This window comes from Echiichthys vipera, assembly GCF_963691815.1.
Source record: "Echiichthys vipera genome assembly, chromosome: 3".
Lineage (NCBI taxonomy): Eukaryota > Metazoa > Chordata > Actinopteri > Perciformes > Trachinidae > Echiichthys > Echiichthys vipera.
This window is the reverse complement of record NC_139828.1, coordinates 1,765,125-1,783,765: the sequence shown is the minus strand read 5'-3', so window position 1 is coordinate 1,783,765 and position 18,641 is coordinate 1,765,125. Positions and strand designations below refer to the sequence as shown.

General features: G+C 42.4%; 3 protein-coding genes across 3 annotated transcripts; all 3 read left to right on the top strand.

Annotated features, from left to right (window-relative positions):
- Positions 1-805: 805 nt before the first annotated feature.
- LOC310966637 (uncharacterized protein) lies at positions 806-11,342 on the top strand. The gene is made up of 6 exons (XM_083940436.1): positions 806-1,151; positions 4,311-4,447; positions 4,702-4,821; positions 5,264-5,288; positions 5,644-5,688; positions 7,290-11,342. The coding sequence occupies exons 1-6, from the start codon at positions 1,130-1,132 to the stop codon at positions 7,523-7,525; spliced, it is 585 nt and encodes a 194-aa protein (XP_083796562.1). The 5' UTR covers positions 806-1,129; the 3' UTR covers positions 7,526-11,342.
- A 3,174-nt stretch (positions 11,343-14,516) lies between these two features.
- LOC310966636 (histone H1-like) lies at positions 14,517-15,131 on the top strand (the record flags this gene model as incomplete). The annotated part of the gene is made up of 1 exon (XM_083940435.1): positions 14,517-15,131. The coding sequence occupies exon 1, from the start codon at positions 14,529-14,531 to the stop codon at positions 15,129-15,131; it is 603 nt and encodes a 200-aa protein (XP_083796561.1). The 5' UTR covers positions 14,517-14,528.
- Positions 15,132-16,900: 1,769 nt separating this feature from the next.
- On the top strand, positions 16,901-17,320 carry LOC310966640 (histone H3.2; the record flags this gene model as incomplete). The annotated part of the gene is made up of 1 exon (XM_083940439.1): positions 16,901-17,320. Exon 1 carries the CDS (start codon positions 16,910-16,912, stop codon positions 17,318-17,320), a length of 411 nt encoding a protein of 136 aa, XP_083796565.1. The 5' UTR covers positions 16,901-16,909.
- Between the last annotated feature and the right edge of the window lie 1,321 nt (positions 17,321-18,641).

The window sequence follows — 18,641 nt, the reverse complement described above, 5'->3', positions numbered from 1 at the left end:
GTGATAGACTGGCGTCCTGTCCAGGGTGGACCCCGCCTCACGGCCGATGTCAGCTGGGATCGGCTCCAGCCCCCCGCGACCCCGACAGGGACAAGAGGATGAAGATGAATGAATGAATGAATGAATGTTGTTGCTTTTCTTATATATCTGCAAACATTTACACCATTAAATCTCTGATTCAGCCTGATTCAAATGTTTTGAACGGAGGTGAATTTGATTTTTTAAATATGTTTTGATGTTAGAGATTTTAGGCAGTTTTTTCTTTATGAAGCAGAAAGAAAAGTAGAAAACACGTAATCTGACTTTACGTGACTTTAAAATGAACAGTTGTAGCTACGCAAGTGTTTCTCTTTGCATTCATTTCTTAGAATCGGGGGAAACGGATGAAACCCGTGTCGTGCCGTATTAAACACGGATCCTGTAACAATGAAACCAAAGTGAAGCGCGGACAGTTTGACTGCTCATGGCCGACACATGTAAAACATCTCATGCTTTATTTTCCTTTTGTGTCATTTATATAAAAACGACTCTCAGTTAAAATAAAGACTCTTAATGGTTTGCATTTTGTTGTTGACGTCACAGACTGATCACAGTTATTATTATTATTGTTTCACAAAACCAAAGACATTTCCCGGCAGGGTGCTGCATGCGCCCCCACAACTGTTTCGGTTTCCTGTCGTCATAGTGACGTAGTGTGAGCATGCGCAGTGCAGTGACAGCGCGTCACCAGGAGCGGCTGAGGAGGAGAAATGAGACACTTCCTCAAAAACACCGGAGCTACACACACCGGAGAACAACAGAGACACACACACACACGAAAACAACAAACACCGGAGCTACAGACACGAGAACAACAGAGACCGGAGAACAACAGAGACACACACACACACACACAACCATCTCACACACACACAACAAACACACACAAACAACAGAGACCGGAGAACAACAGAGACACACACACACAACAAACACAAACAACCATCACACAAACAACAAACACACACAAACAACAAACACTGGAGAACAGCAGAGACACACACACACACACACACAACCATCACACACACACAACAAAGACACACAAACAACAAACACCGGAGAACAGCAGAGACGTTAAACCGGAAACATGGAGCTCCTGATGAAACTCGGTGAGTTTGATTTAGTGACAGTGTTTCAGACACAAGTGGGTCACGTGTTCAGCTGCAGGAGGAGACAATTATGATGCAAAAACAATACTTATGATTATGTTTTATTATGTATAGTTATGTTTTAATCCGTGATCAAACAGAATCACGTTGAAATGAGATGTTGTGGGTAGAGGGAAGAAGAGGTCACGACAAACACCAGGGTCCTCACAGTTTGACACAAACTTCAAACTACATTCATTTATTTTGATTGAGTTTGTTTGTTGGTTGTTGTTTGATTTGTTGTGCGTGTTAAAAAAACAAACAGGAAGTGAGAAAACCTACAGTATAGATCCAAAGTGGAGAAGAGCAGGAATGAATAAGCTGATAAAAGTTGAATAAACACACAAAGACTCGTGCTTCAATAGTTCCCATAGAAATGAACTCTGGCACATTTTTAGTTCTTGGGTGTGGGACTTTCCACTTTTCCACAGCAGCTGAGTTCAGCTGTGATACTCAGCACGTCACTGTGAAAGTGTCATGTCTCCATCTGCAACTGAGGCTTTCACTTTACTTTCGGTGATTTCAGGAAACAACTACGAAGGTAAACAGATAAAGTGTAGAACAATAAACAACTTAGTGTGTGTACGTATTCGTTCAAGTGTGAGTAAATAACGCAGCTATCAAATAACGAAAACTGTCAATGCTGCGACTTTGGTCTTGAAATGCTACGACTTTTGGTCTTGAAATGCTACGACTTTTGGTCTTGAAATGCTACGACTTTTGGTCTTGAAATGCTACGACTTTTGGTCTTGAAATGCTACGACTTTTGGTCTTGAAATGCTACGACTTTTGGTCTTGAAATGCTACGACTTTTTGTCTCGAAATGCTACGACTTTTGGTCTCGAAATGCTACGACTTTTGGTCTTGAAATGCTACGACTTTTGGTCTTGAAATGCTACGACTTTTGGTCTTGAAATGCTACGACTTTTGGTCTCGAAATGCTACGACTTTTGGTCTTGAAATGCTACGACTTTTGGTCTTGAAATGCTACGACTTTTGGTCTTGAAGTACTACGACTTTTGGTCTTGAAATGCTACGACTTTTGGTCTTGAAATGCTACGACATTTGGTCTTGAAATGCTACGACTTTTGGTCTTGAAATGCTACGACTTTTGATCTTGAAATGCTACGACTTTTGGTCTTGAAATGCTACGACTTTTGGTCTTGAATTGCTACGACTTTTGGTCTTGAAATGCTACGACTTTTGGTCTTGAAGTGCTACGACTTTTGGTCTTGAAATGCTACGACTTTTGGTCTTGAAATGCTACGACTTTTGGTCTTGAAATGCTACGACTTTTGGTCTTGAGGTACTACGACTTTTGGTCTTGAAATGCTACGACTTTTGGTCTTGAAGTACTACGACTTTTGGTCTTGAAGTACTACGACTTTTGGTCTTGAGGTACTACGACTTTTGGTCTTGAAATGCTACGACTTTTGGTCTTGAAATGCTACGACTTTTGGTCTTGAAATGCTACGACTTTTGGTCTTGAAGTACTACGACTTTTTGTCTCGAAATGCTACGACTTTTGGTCTTGAAATGCTACGACTTTTGGTCTTGAAATGCTACGACTTTTGATCTTGAAATGCTACGACTTTTGGTCTTGAAATGCTACGACTTTTGGTCTTGAAATGCTACGACTTTTGGTCTTGAAATGCTACGACATTTGGTCTTGAAATGCTACGACTTTTGGTCTTGAAATGCTACGACTTTTGGTCTTGAAGTACTACGACTTTTGGTCTTGAAATGCTACGACTTTTGGTCTTGAAATGCTACGACTTTTGGTCTTGAAATGCTACGACTTTTACTCTTGAAGTACAAACGGCTGTGGTGCGAGTGTCAGGTAAGAACCGGTGCAAGTGAAGTATGTCGTTAAACAGGAACATTAGAAAGTGTTCAACAGTGACAGAGATTCTTAGAGCCAGAGGAGTGTGAGGTGCTTTCCACCTATGCGTGTGCGTGCGTGCGTGCGTGTGTGTGTGTGTGTGTGTGGTTGTTTTGTGTCTCTTTGTAGTTGTTTTGTGTCTCTTTGTGGTTGTTTTGTGTCTCTTTGTAGTTGTTTTGTGTGTCTTTGTGGTTGTTTTGTGTCTCTTTTTAGTTGTTTTGTGTCTCTTTGTAGTTGTTTTGTGTCTCTTTGTAGTTGTTTTGTGTCTTTGTAGTTGTTTTGTGTTTCTTTGTGGTTGTTTTGTGTCTCTTTTTAGTTGTTTTGTGTCTCTTTGTAGTTGTTTTGTGTCTCTTTGTAGTTGTTTTGTGTCTTTGTAGTTGTTTTGTGTTTCTTTGTAGTTGTTTTGTCTCTTTGTAGTTGTTTTGTGTCTCTTTGTAGTTGTTTTGCTGCTTCGTTTATGTCAGAGATCACAAACGGACACTGATGTAAAGTCTGAATCCCTTTGGACTTGAATCTGAACGTTAGAGGCAGAAAGATCGGATGAATGTGAACGAAACCATCTGGGGGCGGCAGCAGCTCAGTCCATAGGTGACTTGGCTGGGAACTGTAGGGTCACTGGTGCAAGTCCCGGTGTGGACCATGTATGGAGCGTGGACTTGTGGCTGGAGAGGTGCCAGTTCATCTCCTGGGCACTGCCGAGGTGCTGTTGAGCAAGGCACCGAACCCCCAACTGCTCGGGGCGCTGGTCACTGGCAGCACCCTCGCTCTGACATCTCTCCTTAATTGCATGTATAGGTCCTGTGTGTGTGTGTGTGTGTGTGTGTGTGTGTGTGTGTGTGTGTGTGTGTGTGTGTGTGTGTGTGTGTGTGTGTGTGTGTGTGTGTGTGTGTGTGTGTGTGTGTGTGTGTGTGTGTGTGTGTGTGTGTGTGTGTGTGTGTTTCATGCCTGTGTTTGTAACATGATTAATAATAAGAGTGAAAAAATTCTATTTCCCCGTGCGGGATAAATAAAGTAATTCTTCTTCTTCTTCTTCTTAAAGACGTTTCCAGTCATTCTGTATCAAGTTTAGTCATTTTGGTTTCCTAGAATCTCATTTTATGCAGATATTTGTTCATGAACCGAATCTAAATGTCACCTGATGATGATGATGGCGCTGGATCCAACGTCAGAGAATCAAAGCTGTTTGTTTCTGTCTGAGTCTCCGTTCAGTCACAGCTGTGTGTTGTTTCCTGCTGCAGTGCTGCTGATTTCTGCTGCGGCTGCTGCACCATCTCTGAGCTGCAGCGTCACCAGACAACCCGACGGTTCGATCCTCTACGAGCTGTCCGCCCCGCCCACTTCACCGCGCTGCGAGACGTGCTGGGAAGACCTGAACGTAAGTGTCACACTACATCAAGTCCTCCTGTTGCTAAGTGATTGTTTGTTATGAAGCCGTTGTTAGGGTGTAGGTCTCTCAGTGTTATTCTGTGTGTGTGTGTGTGTGTGTGTGTGTGTGTGTGTGTGTGTGTGTGTGTGTGTGTGTGTGTGTGTGTGTGTGTGTGTGTGTGTGTGTGTGTGTGTGTGTGTGTGTGTGTGTGTGTGTGTGTGTGTGTGTGTGTGTGTGTGTGTGTGTGTGTGTGTGTTTCCCAGAAAACGGTGATCGCCCGGTACCCGGACTTTGACCCGAATAAGGTCCAGAAGGTGACGAATCGCTCGGTCACGCTGACGCTCTGCCGGGACTTCCTGCACTACACAACGTCCTGCGCCTCGGTAAACACCGGCATCAAACACCGGCATCAACAAAACACGGACGGGGATCTAAACCACGCAGACGTCGTAGCCGAGTCCGAACAAAGTTTACCTGCTGTAACATTTAACCTTTAAAGAACGGTTCAAACACGCCGAACGTTTCCACTTAAAGGTGTGAAGTCCATTGTTGACGTGGAGGAGAAGCAGCGCTTATAGAATATTATTGGGTTTTTACTCACGAGCCTCGTGTCGTTCAAGGTCGTTTTGTTTGTCTTTGAAGTCAATTTACTTAGAACTTTAGTCGTTTTTCGTCTCCTTGTGAATATTTTGTGGTAATTTTGGGTCCTTTCCTGTGCACACTTTCAGCATTTTGTTCAAACACGTTATTAAAAATCAGTGCAACACCGGAACAAGCTTGGTCCAGGTTCACCACTAATCTCTCTCTCTCCTTTCCTTTCTGCAGGGCTGGGAGGAAGCGCACTGCAGAAGTGAGTACTGCAAAATATCATTCATGTCTTCCTGTTTAACACACACACACACACACACACACACACACACACACACACACACACACACACACACACACACACACACACTGTAATGCTGCAGCTGGTAAACGCGGGGCTCATTTCATTGACTTCCTGCTGCGTAGATTCATCCATCACAATAAACTTTAGTTAATTTCTTGGTGATATTTTGTTTTAATAATTAAACTAAAGTGATTTTAAATGTATCTTTACTCCAACACTGAATAATATTATTCTCATTATTAATATTATTATTATTAACATTAATATTTGCTGCTGCTGTTGTTCGTGCACTGATTTCGCTCCTGTTTTCTAGTTAACTGCAGTTTTCTGGAGGAGGTCAAAGTTCACACAAACACCGGTGAGTCTGAGCCATAATTATTATTATTATTATTATTATTATTATTATTATTTTCATCTATTTTCTTGAAGTCATTCCTGCTGCTTCTCTCCTCAGTGTGAACATATCGTTACATGTTTGGGGAAATTATTTTCCTGCATTAAAAAAATAAGAAGTTCAAACAGACACAGATTTTTATAAAGTTTGTGAGAAATGCATCAACGAAAAAACACACATTTCTGTTTCATAACAGTCGTATTATCGAGTTTAAGTCTAACTACTCACACCGTTACATTCCTTTATTTATGGAGTAAGGAAAGGCGAAAACACGCTTTATTAACGCGGTACGACTCGTTTCTGTCAGGTTAAAACACCTAAAACATCCCAAACACAACAAAAGAGGGAAAGACAAGAGTTTTATGTTTTACCTGCAGGAGAACGGACAGAGATGCGTTCAGTTAGGATCTCCTACCGCTCTGAAACACACTCTGCCTCCAAGCCCTTTCTCTTTAGTTCCTCTCGGTGTATATATAGATATATAGATATATAGATATATAATATGAGTTACATCTCTAAAGCTGAGGGGGCACACAACTGCAAGTCTTCACATTTTTACCAATTCATTATCTTCATGAGTTACAGCTCTGAGGGCGAGAGGGAGAGGGAGCTCATGCTGCTCGTCCTTCAAACATGTTCTGTCTTTAAACAGATGAGCAGTTTCTGTTTCTGCACAGATGCCTCTTTGGTGACGCATCAGCAGTCACGCTCATCTGATTTCTTCTACCTGTAAAACAACTCTGCACAAATTGGCTGTTCACACACACACACACCAAGTAAGGTTAGGTTACATGTAAAGATGATTGGTGTAAATATGAGATTACTTTCTCATCTCATCTTCAGCCTCTGATCCTGGATCAGGTCTCAGGGGCAGCAGCTCCAGCAGGGGACCCCAAACTTCCCTTTCCCGGGCCACATTAACCAGCTCTAACTGGGGGATCCTGAGGCGTTCCCAGGCCAGTGTGGAGATCTAATCTCTCCACCTGGTCCTGGGTCTTCCCCGAGGCCTCCTCCCAGCTGGACGTGCCTGGAACACCTCCCTAGGGAGGCGCCCAGGGTTCATCCTTACCAGATGATCCTGAACCACCTCAACTGGCTCCTTTCAACACAAAGGAGCAGCGGCTCTACTCCGAGTTCCTCACGGATGCTGAACTTCTCCCCCTCTCTCTAAGGGAGACTCCAGACCCCCTCCTGAGGAAACACATTTCACACGCTTGGACCTGGACCTGGTTCTTTGGGTCCTGACCTGGACCTGGTTCTTTGGGTCCTGACCTGGACCTGGTTCTGTGGGTCCTGACCTGGACCTGGTTCTTTGGGTCCTGACCTGGACCTGGTTCTTTGGGTCCTGACCCAGCTTTCATGACCACAGGTGAGGGTAGGAACCAGGACTGAGGGTAGATCCAGAGCTTTGCCTTCCTCAGCTCTCTTTTCGACTGCAGCTCCGCCCCCGCTGCTCCGATTCTCCGGCCAAACTCACGCTCCATCGTCCCCTCACTCGTGCACTCGTGAGATTACTTTATGTACAATTATTCAAACAGTTTCCTCTCGTCTTTGTCTCCTCTCAGTGAACACCACGTTGATCTGCATCAGTGAGAGTTGGTGTCTGACGCAGGTGAAGTTTGGTGTCATCGTCGCCGGTATCCTCCTTCTTGGAGCCGCCGTCCTCGGGGGTCTGTACTGCTGGAGAAGCCGCAAATGCCGGCGAGGAGGATCTGCAGCCACGAGAGCTTCGTACAGTCCTGCAAATGAGCAGATCAAGATGGAGATGGGGGAGATAGAAGAGGGAAGCATGAAGACATAGAGACAACCTCAGGTCCAAAGGTCGTCACTGCGTATTGTGTAAATGCGGCGACTTCAATAATAATAATACTCTTATTTATTATAAAAGTGCCTTAACTTAAATATAAGTAAATTACGCAAGTGCTACACACGCACTACGTATTAAATAGAAATATTTATGGGATAAGTTATAATGTTATATATTTTATGAGAAGCAGAGCTAAGGAGAAAGGAACGAGCTTTTAAACTTGTTCAGGGAGGTTGAAAGAAAAGGTTATAACTTTCCGTTGGTCGTGTTTTTAAAGCTCAATCTTCTTCTTTGAACTTTTAACTAAAAGTCTAAATCCGTTTTACCTTCATATGTTTTCGTCCTGGTCTGTGGAAAAACCAGGACGAACCTTTAACTCTTAGAAGCTCATTCGGGGTTTAAAGCTAAAAGTCAACCAGTCCAGAAATACATTATTAGCGCGTTTGTGTGTCCACAGCGATGCTATCTGTACTCTAGGTGGATTTTGTCACCTATGGACTGAGCAAGTCTAGCTGTTCCCCCCTTCCTGTCTTTATGCTAAGCTAACGGTTGAGCTGGTTATCAACCTGCACCTCAAGAAACAAGAAATCTCCCAAAATGTCGTGCCCAGTCACACCAAAGGTATGAAATTCATTAGCTTGTCCTTTAAAACAAAATGGCGCTGTAAGCTTTGCGACATAGCAACTTCATGTGTCGCTAGTGGGCGAGCTTGAAGATAACACGCTGCTCTCTAGCCAGTAACACACCAAGTTAGCTTGCTGCTACGACCTAATTATCAATTGGCAAACAAAGTAAAGGTAAATTGACAAACAAAGAGCTGCGTGTCATCCGCGTAAAAAAAGTGGAACTAGACACCAAGCCTCTTACAGACGAACACCGGGGGCAGCAAGTCTACATAAGATGGGTTCAGATGACTCAGAGCAGGCCGGTTTAAGCATCAGAATTTGATCTTACAAGGAAAAGCTAACTTCTCCAGTACATCCCCTGATTTAGACCATGGGTGTCAAAGTGATCCAGTAAAGAGTCGCTGTGGCTGCAGGTTTCCATTGCAACCAATCAAAAACACACCTGGTCCAACAAATCAACTGTGTGATGACAGTTCAGGTGATTGAGTAAGTCCAGTCAGGTGTGTTCTTGCTTGGTTGACACCCCTGATTTGGACAATTCGACTGAAACACTGGTGTGACTTGGGCACGAACATGAAAACGTGATGTTAACTTGTCAGGTGTCATTAGCGACAGAGAGCTGTGTGTCATCTGCGTAAAAAAGTAGAAACTAATGCCACGGCAAGTACGGAAGCAATGTATTCTTATCGAGTTCATATGATAGCATGTGCTTTTATTTAGCGTTCTGAAAACAGGCGACCGGTAAACGATTGTGACGGTTGAGTTTAAACAACAAAACGACTTGTTTTAAATGATGAAACATGGTTGTGGTTTGTCTTTGTTGTTTGTGAATCATGAGGTTCACTCAGAGATGCTCAATAGTTGATAACAAGAGGAAGTGAGGGAGTGGTTTTACCCTCCCCGACACCAACTGGTCACGTTAGTCACAGTTGCTAATGTTTAATGAAAGTCACGCTTTTCTGAGCAGTTTGACATTTATATGAACAGGCTGCTCAGATGTTACACAGTGTGTTACATTAACAATCCTCTGGTTGTTAAAATAAGCAGCCATTCTAGTTTAACACTGGAAGAACGCTGCTGCCGTTCTGGGAATACCAGATTTCTCCCAAACTATCCCAAAAAACCAGCATCTGAATAAATCAGAGCTAGAAAAAAAGCCGTGCTGTTGCAGAATCCTGTTCCAGACTTGAATCTCGAAGCCTCATTATGGTTTGTGAGACGCCGTCTGGTGGTAAAGGAGCTGGTCTTGGTGGAGCGTCACCAGTTTGTCTTTTGATAGCAACTGGTTCAACGCTCTCGTTAGAGCAGTAGCTTCCAGATTCAGTGCCCCGACACACCGAGCTGACCTCAAACAACGGACGCCATCAAAAGAACAACTGGTCCGTCTCTTTGCATCTTTGCCGTCTCTTGAAAAGTGGCGTCCACACAATTTTACCAAATCAATTTAGTAAAAAGAGAGACGAGGAAATCTCTCAGAAGAACTCACGGATGTGAAAGAAAAGCCCAATGCGTCTCTTTTGCTCTTATGTGCTTGGCGGCATGTTCGAGCAAACAATTTGAAATCAATCGGACGGTTGTTTTCCAACTTTAAAGCCGGTAAATTCCACGTCATAAAGAACCGGGAAGCCGTTGACTGTGACGATCACATTTGGAAATCTACACCGTAGCAGTCCAAAGTTTGGGAACGGGAAAGCGCGTCTAAACTTTCGACTTCAACTGTGTTTCGTTTGCATTTCAAGCTTTTCTATGTGGTGCGAGAAGCTTGTGCAAAAGTCGAAATCTGGACTAAGATGAAATAAAATGCTATCGATTCCCTGACCCCTTCACACGACCACGACGGTCCGACATAAACGCCCCAACCGTGGTCCGATCACGGTCCCCAATAACCGCCGGTCGGCTTGGTGTATCGGGGCTTTCAGCTCCAGCGACTGCAACAGTTAGAAAAGGCTGCGAATCCTAAAATCCCAAATGTCACCAGCCTCGGACTGTGCCAGAGGTCAAAGGTCAGAGGTCACGCCACATACATAGTGGGATGAGTGACCGATTAATGATCCATGGTTGATAAATAAGGTAAATGGAGTTTAAACAAAGGAAGAGAACTGTCCGTCGGGTTATCTGACCGACGCCACGTGTTGTGGTCCGTCAGAGCTTTTACTGACCGACAGTGTTTCGATCTTCCTCTGTGGAAGTTGGGAGATTTATTTATTATAACTTATAATAAATAACAGAGTCATTTATCACCTGTTTGTGTGATATTCAGACTTAAATCAATGCACAGGCATGAAGTTTGTGTTCGATCTCAGGGCTTTTTGACTCTGGATGGATGTTTTTAACGTATTTTCATCAACTTTGTTGATCAAATACGTTTTATTTAACGTAAAAAAATCGGTGCTTTACGCATCGTTGAGGTTAGGCACCAAAAACTTTCTGCGTAATCTGCTTTTTTGATTTTCTCTTTTATGTTTTTTACTCTTGTTGTTGTTTGTGTCGTCGTTTTATCAAATTCTGCGACTTAAAGCTGCATTAATCGTTTTTTTTGGCCACTTCAACACAAACATCAGGTCATTTTTTTATTATTGATTGTGGCAGAAAGTCGTGAACTGTGTCCGTTATTTCCTGACGTGTTCACGTGTTTATATTCATATTTTATCTGATAAAAAGTTTAAAAAACAACAGAAATATGAAGTTTACGATCATAAAGAATAAAAATCATATTCTCACAGTTGATATTGATGATTTATAAGAAGTAAATAATTATATTATAATAATTTGTGCAGCGTTTTTTTAAAAAGGTCCTAAAATGACAATAAATGATTAATCAAAACCAGGAGTTGAATGAGGATCAACATCATTTTAAATGAAGTCTCATTGTATGGATTAAAAAATAAAAAATATGAATTTTTGCAGCTTTAACGACAGCGAAACACGATCAGTTTATTATGAAATTTGCTTTTGCTTTTATTTTTCTCAATCAGTTTGTTTTTAAATCAGAATCATGACTAATCTTTCTTTTGACTCATTAAAAACTTCATAATGAATTATTATTTTACTACAGACGCATTTAACATGAATGCAACGAGTGGATTTGTTGTGCAATAATTGAATTAAAGGATAATATGATATTTTTGGGGGTTGATTTAAAAAGAATTGTTGTGTTGTACTTTAAGGATATGAAATAATGTAAATTGCACTTTATCTTCATGGCTTTATTTGTGATTTTCTGCCAAATAAAATGATTTTAAACAGACGTTTCTGTTGCACGGTAACGTTTCCATCGACCTTCACATTAAAAAAGAGGAATGACTGGACTTTGCCTCTGTGTGGAGGATGTTCCTGATGAGATAACAGATGATAAATTAACCTCAAAGCAATTTCAGTCAAAAACAACTGGACTGGTTGTTTGTCTAGGAAGACGTTTCACCTCTCATCCAAGAGGCTTCATCAGTTCATGTACGCATCTGACCAGGCTGGGACTGGTCCAACTAACTGGTGTGGAGATCCAGGTATTTAACCTCTCACAAGGCCGATGATGTCACTGACACTCTTTGTGCTCCAAGTGCCCACGCCCGTCGTTAGAGTGACAGTCGTTGGTGGGCAGTTGGTTTCGACTTCGTTAGTGCTCTATTGAGTCTGAACGACAGTCGTTGGGGTCACCCGGGCCATGTGTGAACAGTTGTCCTTTGAGGTTAGATTGTTGAATCTCCTGGGAAGGGATGAAAGGGCGGCATTGTAAATTGGAGATAAGTGTAATTTACAATGTAATATACAATGTAGTAATTTACAATGCCGCCCTTTCATCCCTTCCCAGGAGATTCAACAATCTAACCTCAAAGGACAACTGTTCACACATGGCCCGGGTGACCCCAACGACTGTCGTTCAGACTCAATAGAGCACTAACGAAGTCGAAACCAACTGCCCACCAACGACTGTCACTCTAACGACGGGCGTGGGCACTTGGAGCACAAAGAGTGTCAGTGACATCATCGGCCTTGTGAGAGGTTAAATACCTGGATCTCCACACCAGTTAGTTGGACCAGTCCCAGCCTGGTCAGATGCGTACATGAACTGATGAAGCCTCTTGGATGAGAGGTGAAACGTCTTCCTAGACAAACAACCAGTCCAGTTGTTTTTGACTGAAATTGCTTTGAGGATAACGATGACCTGGACGAATGAGAACATTCACAGGCATAATAAATTAAGAGTTAAAGATGTTTGTCACAGGAACAGATGAAGATACTCTCACACTCTCGGTTCACAGCTCTTTTTATTTTAGTTTTGATTAAAAACATTCTGATTTAATTCACTTTAAAAGATGTGAAGAAAGTAGAAAAGATGTCTTTGATCTTTATGAGGTTTTCTCATCTCATCTCCAGCCTCTTATCCGGGGTCGGGTCTCCAGCAGGGGACCCCAAACTTCCCTTTCCCGGGCCACATTAACCAGCTCTAACTGGGGGGTCCTGAGGCGTTCCCAGGCCAGTGTGGAGATCTAATCTCTCCACCTGGTCCTGGGTCTTCCCCGAGGCCTCCTCCCAGCTGGACGTGCCTGGAACACCTCCCTAGGGAGGCGCCCAGGGTTCATCCTTACCAGATGATCCTGAACCACCTCAACTGGCTCCTTTCAACGCAAAGGAGCAGCGGCTCTACTCCGAGTTCCTCACGGATGCTGAACTTCTCCCCCTCTCTCTAAGGGAGACTCCAGACCCCCTCCTGAGGAAACACAGTTCAGACGCTTGGACCTGGACCTGGTTCTTTGGGTCCTGACCTGGACCTGGTTCTTTGGGTCCTGACCCAGCTTTCAGGACCACAGGTGAGGGTAGGAACCAGGACTGAGGGTAGATCCAGAGCTTTGCCTTCCTCAGCTCTCTGTTCATCACAACGGTGCGGTAGAGCGACTGCAGCTCTGCCCCCGCTGCTCCATCGTCCCCTCACTCGTGAACATGATCCTGAGGTCCTGAACTCATCACTTGGGGTCAGGACTCATTCCTGACCTGGAGTAACACTCCACCGGTAAATATGACTTTATTGCCTAATGTCAGTTTAATACAGTTGAATTAAACTGAGACACTTTTGACACAAACATTATGCTGAATGTAAAAATGATTTAAAGAAATAAAAGTCCTGCAAACGCCTCAATAAAGTCTGTATAAAGTAACATTAATAAAATAGTTTCAATGTTTAATTAAATAAACATAGTCAAGTAAAATGCATCTGAAAGTGTAGGCTAGAAAAGCAGTTATGTGTAATTACTAAATTACTAAAATAGATGCAAAATGACTACAAATAAATGCAACATTACTAAAATAGATGCAGAATCACTACAGAGGGATGCGAAACTACAAGAAAAGTAAGCAAAACTGTTGAAAATGTACTCAAAATGGTTAAAAATGTACGTAAAATGATGCAAACTGAGTAAAACCAATGCAAAAATGACTACAAAGGGACAAAGATATGAAAAAGGACTAAAACTGATTCATAATGACTTTGAAGGGACACAAAATGACAGAAAACGTATGCAAAATGTTTAAAAATTGACTCAAGAGGGTTAAAAAATGTGCATAAAATGTCTAAAATTGATGCAAAATGACTGATAATAACAATGAAAGGTGTAAAATGACACAAGCAGCTCAGCTGCAGACTCTTAAATGTGTTTTCTGGGTTCACTTGTTTCCTTTTGCAGCTTTGTCTCCACACAAACTGCAGCTGATCACAGGGATTTCACTCCGTCAGCTCAGAAGAAGCACATGTGACTTTATTTACATCTTTATATTTTATATGTTTCATGATGAACCTGTTGAACTGAGCTGTGAAACCTCCACAGACAGTCGATCTGTAACAGGAGGCTCACTGTCTGACTGGCCGAGGCACGGACCGTGTGTTTACCTCCACCGGAAAACTCCTTTATTAAAACCAAATAAATCACATTAGTGCCGTTTTTTCTGTTCCATCACATCCCGACACGTCTCTGCTGCCTGGATCAACACTGAACCGTGTGACACAGATCACTTTTACACCCTTTTAGAGACGAAATGTGCGGAAAACTCGCCGCGAGTTGTCCAAAGTGACCGTGTTTCAGAGAGGTTTGAAGCCTCCTGAGATGAAATAAAAGAGTCCCCGGGACCAAACTCGAGCTCAGTGTGAAGGGAAGGACGTTCCCTCACTGCTCCGGTAACAACCGTGTTTTAAAAAGTGAATTTAATATGAATTTAATCCCCAAACTGCGGCGGAGAAAACACAAAAGTGTCGCCGCATTTCGGCGGGGCGGCGGAGCGGCCGTGTGAGTTGACTCTCCACGGTTCTCATGTGCTTTATAAGTCCCGCCCCCTGCGCTCAGCTCAGACACTCTCAGACGAACACAGCAGCAAACACGAACATGGCAGAAGTAGCTCCAGCAGCGGCTCCGGCCAAAGCCCCGGCGAAAGCCCCGAAGAAGAAGGCGGCAGCCCGGCCCAAGAAGGAAGGACCCTCCCTCCCGAAGCTCATCGTCAGCGCCGTGGCTGAGTCCAAGGACCGCAAAGGGACCTCCGTGACGGCCATCAAGAAGTACCTGGCCGCCCAAAACATCGACGTGGTGAGGTCCAACAAGCGCATCAACAACGCGGTGACTGCTCTGGTGACCAAAGGGACTCTGACGCAGACCAAAGGCACCGGCGCCTCCGGCTCCTTCAGGATAGCCAAGGCCGAGAAGCCGGTCGCTAAACCGGCGGCCAAGAAAGTGGTGAAGAAGAAAGCTCCCGTTAAAGCCAAGAAGCCCGCGCCCAAGAAGACACCGCTGAAGAAAGCGGCGGCCAAGAAAACAGCGGCCAAGAAACCGGCGACCAAGAAGTCTCCGGTGAAGAAGGCGGCGGCGGCCAAGAAGACCGCGGCCAAGAAGAGCCCCAGCAAGAAGGTCGCTCCTAAGAAGGTGGCGAAGAAGAAGACCCCCGCCAAGAAAGCTCCGGCCAAGAAGACCGCAGCCAAGAAATCCAAGAAGTGAAGCGGCTCTTCGGTCCCGCACTCCGGTGCATCAACGGCTCTTTTAAGAGCCACCACCCGGTCCCTCAAGAGCTCTCTGCCTCCGCACACTGTAGTTTGTTGATTACTTTATTTAACACATATATATTTTTATACTTTACATATTCAGCTCTTGTATATGATCCAACACTGATGAATCGTGTTTATAACATTTGTATTTAACACTTGAACAAAGACACATTTAATATTTATATAACTTTTATTTATTAGTCTCAAAAGTTTGTTTACAGATTAAAAAACAGGTTTTTTTTCATAAATTCTCTCTTAATTTAATTAAATTCAAAGGAAACATTGACGTCATATAAACACATTAATATATAAACATTAATTACAAATATGATATAAAACAGAATATTGTGATTTCTCTCTTTAAAGTTAGAAACTTGTGAATAAAACTTAATATAATAAAGTTTAAACACGTTGAAACAGAAACGTTTTATTAGTTAACGACAGATTTAAACACTTTATTTGAAGCTACGTGTTAAAAAAACACTGTTACAAAGTGAAATAATGAAAAAAGACTTTTCTTACTTTAGTTTATTAAGATCCTTTTATTCTTCCACATTTATAATAATTCATCATTTTCACTCAAATATGAATAAATTAAAGCAGAATAAACATCCGTGTACAGACGTTCGTTAGTTTCTCCATGTTAATGATAGAAACAGCTCTTCACTGTTAATTTACTATAAACAATGTTTTAATTCACTTTAATACCAACGTCACACAATTATACTTTATATCATATTAATACAAATATCACACAATTATACTTTATATCATATTAATACCAATAACACACAATTATACTTTATATCATATTAATACCAATAACACACAATTATACTTTATATCATATTAATACCAATAACACACAATTATACTTTATATCATATTAATACCAACATCACACAATTATACTTTATATCATATTAATACCAATGTCACACAATCACACTACATAATAAAGTTAATATAGACTTTAAAAAGTCTAAAGTTGGTCTTTTTAACTCTCCATAAATGTTGAAATTCATATTTTAATACATCATCAACACAACAAGGACAAAAAAGTCCAATTCCCCAAATAAGAAGCTCTGAGATTTGATATTAAAATGATCATTTTTGAACATTTTCACTCAAAAGTGTGAAAAATTAGAGTTCAAATAAAAGTGAGAACTGTTTAAACATGAAATCTCTCTCAGTTCAGTTCAGTCGGCTTTAGTGGCTTTAATGTTATTTACACAACTTTACCAAAGCAAAACACATTAAAACATTAACACAAAATATAATAATTATATGAAAAATATACAGTTTATTGATAAAGTGGAGAATTAAACAGTCAAAATAAAGGATGTTGTTGGTCAGATGCTGCGTTCATGATCTCTCTCTCTCTCTCTCTCTCTCTCTCTCTCTCTCTCTCTCTCTCTCTCTCTCTCTCTCTCTCTCTCTCTCTCTCTCTCTCTCTCTCTCTCTCTCTCTCTCTCTCTCTCTCTCTCTCTCTCTCTCTCTCTCTCTCTCTCTCTCTCTCTCTCTCTCTCTCTCGACCGTTAGGTTTTTCCCGCCGCTGCGCGCGCGCTTCAGTTGAATCCCTGTCGTCCAATAGCTGATCAGCAACAGCGCGCGTGTCACCGAGCTGGACCAATCAGCGTGAGCCGTGTCTCCGGCAGCTCCTTTAAGAAGCCGCTGTTCTCCGGCAGACTTCATTCTTTCTTCAGCTGAACACAGAGAAGAGACGCGACCATGGCCAGAACCAAGCAGACCGCCCGTAAATCCACCGGAGGCAAAGCCCCCAGGAAGCAGCTCGCCACCAAGGCTGCCCGCAAGAGCGCCCCGGCCACCGGCGGAGTGAAGAAGCCCCATCGTTACAGGCCCGGCACCGTGGCTCTGAGGGAGATCCGTCGCTACCAGAAGTCCACCGAGCTGCTGATCCGCAAGCTGCCCTTCCAGCGCCTGGTTCGCGAGATCGCTCAGGACTTCAAGACCGACCTGCGCTTCCAGAGCTCCGCCGTCATGGCTCTGCAGGAGTCCAGCGAGGCTTACCTGGTCGGCCTGTTCGAGGACACCAACCTGTGCGCCATCCACGCCAAGAGGGTCACCATCATGCCCAAGGACATCCAGCTGGCCCGCCGCATCCGTGGAGAGAGGGCTTAGAGACACACCCGGACCCAGACCACAGCAACACAACGGCTCTTTTAAGAGCCACATACAAAACTGAGAGCAACGGGTCCTGATGCACAATCACCGCAGTGTCACTTCATTATTCTCTGATTATTACATTATTATAAATGTGTCCGTTACGGTTCTTCTAAAGGAGCCGGCTCTCTTGGTTCAGCTCCCACAGAGCCGGAGCTTTTGACTCCTCAACGGCTTCAATTTAAGATTTATTGTATTTTAACCATATTATTTTAGTCTGAACATTAGACGGAGGCTGAATGTTTCCTCACTATGTGGTTTAAAACCTTTGAGTGCTACTTTGTAAATAACATCACTACATTTGGACTGAAACACTCAAAACAGGTCATGGAGGAAAGGACTTAATGTTTTTGTCAAACACTTGACTTTATATATAAAAAATATGACTATATACAAAAAATTACTTAGAATCTGAATGGTGTAAAAACCCTCAAATCAGATGCCTGATTTTTGCCTAATGTGCATTTATTGTCACAAAACCATTTATTTCATATTTTAATCAAATTTTATTCTGCATGTAGCATAGTTAGCTATTGTAGCTACACATCCGATGTCTTCGTCAATATACAAATTAATATTACATAATTACGAAAGCGTATTATTATTATTATTAACGACATCTGGAACTCATACGTTATATTAACGTTCCCAAATCACAGGTGTTATATAAACACCCCCCCCCCCACACACACACACACACACACACACACACACACACACACACACACACACACACACTGGTCATGCAAACACACTCACTTATATTTCATGTATATAATTCAATGCTTTATGTTTAGTTTGCTTGTGCCATGTTTATATTTATGTAGGTGTCACATCAAGTCAGATTCCTTGCAATGAAAATTGCCCGGCAATAAACATGATTCTGATCCTGATCCTTGTTCTGGTTCTGAAAAAAGTGTCAGTTCCGGTTCTTATTACTGTTGTGGAGTCCGGTTCTTTTTGACTCCTGAACAGCTCTTACTTGTTTTTAATTTTGAGCCTTTTTTTTTACCATAATTTTGTAAAAAAATCATGTTCAGTGTTTTCATCAGAAGCTTTATTTTTGCCTAATGTGCATTTATTCTTCAAAACCATTTATTTGAACACGTAGCATAGTTAGCCATTGTAGCTACAATCACCAATGTGTTACTCTTCATCTTACACTGATTTATTACATAATTATAAATTAGTCAGTTTTGGTTCTTGCATATATGAAATGTAAAGCTACTACTCTAACTGCTTTATTTGTGTCTGCGCATGCTCAGTGTCGCTGTCAGCG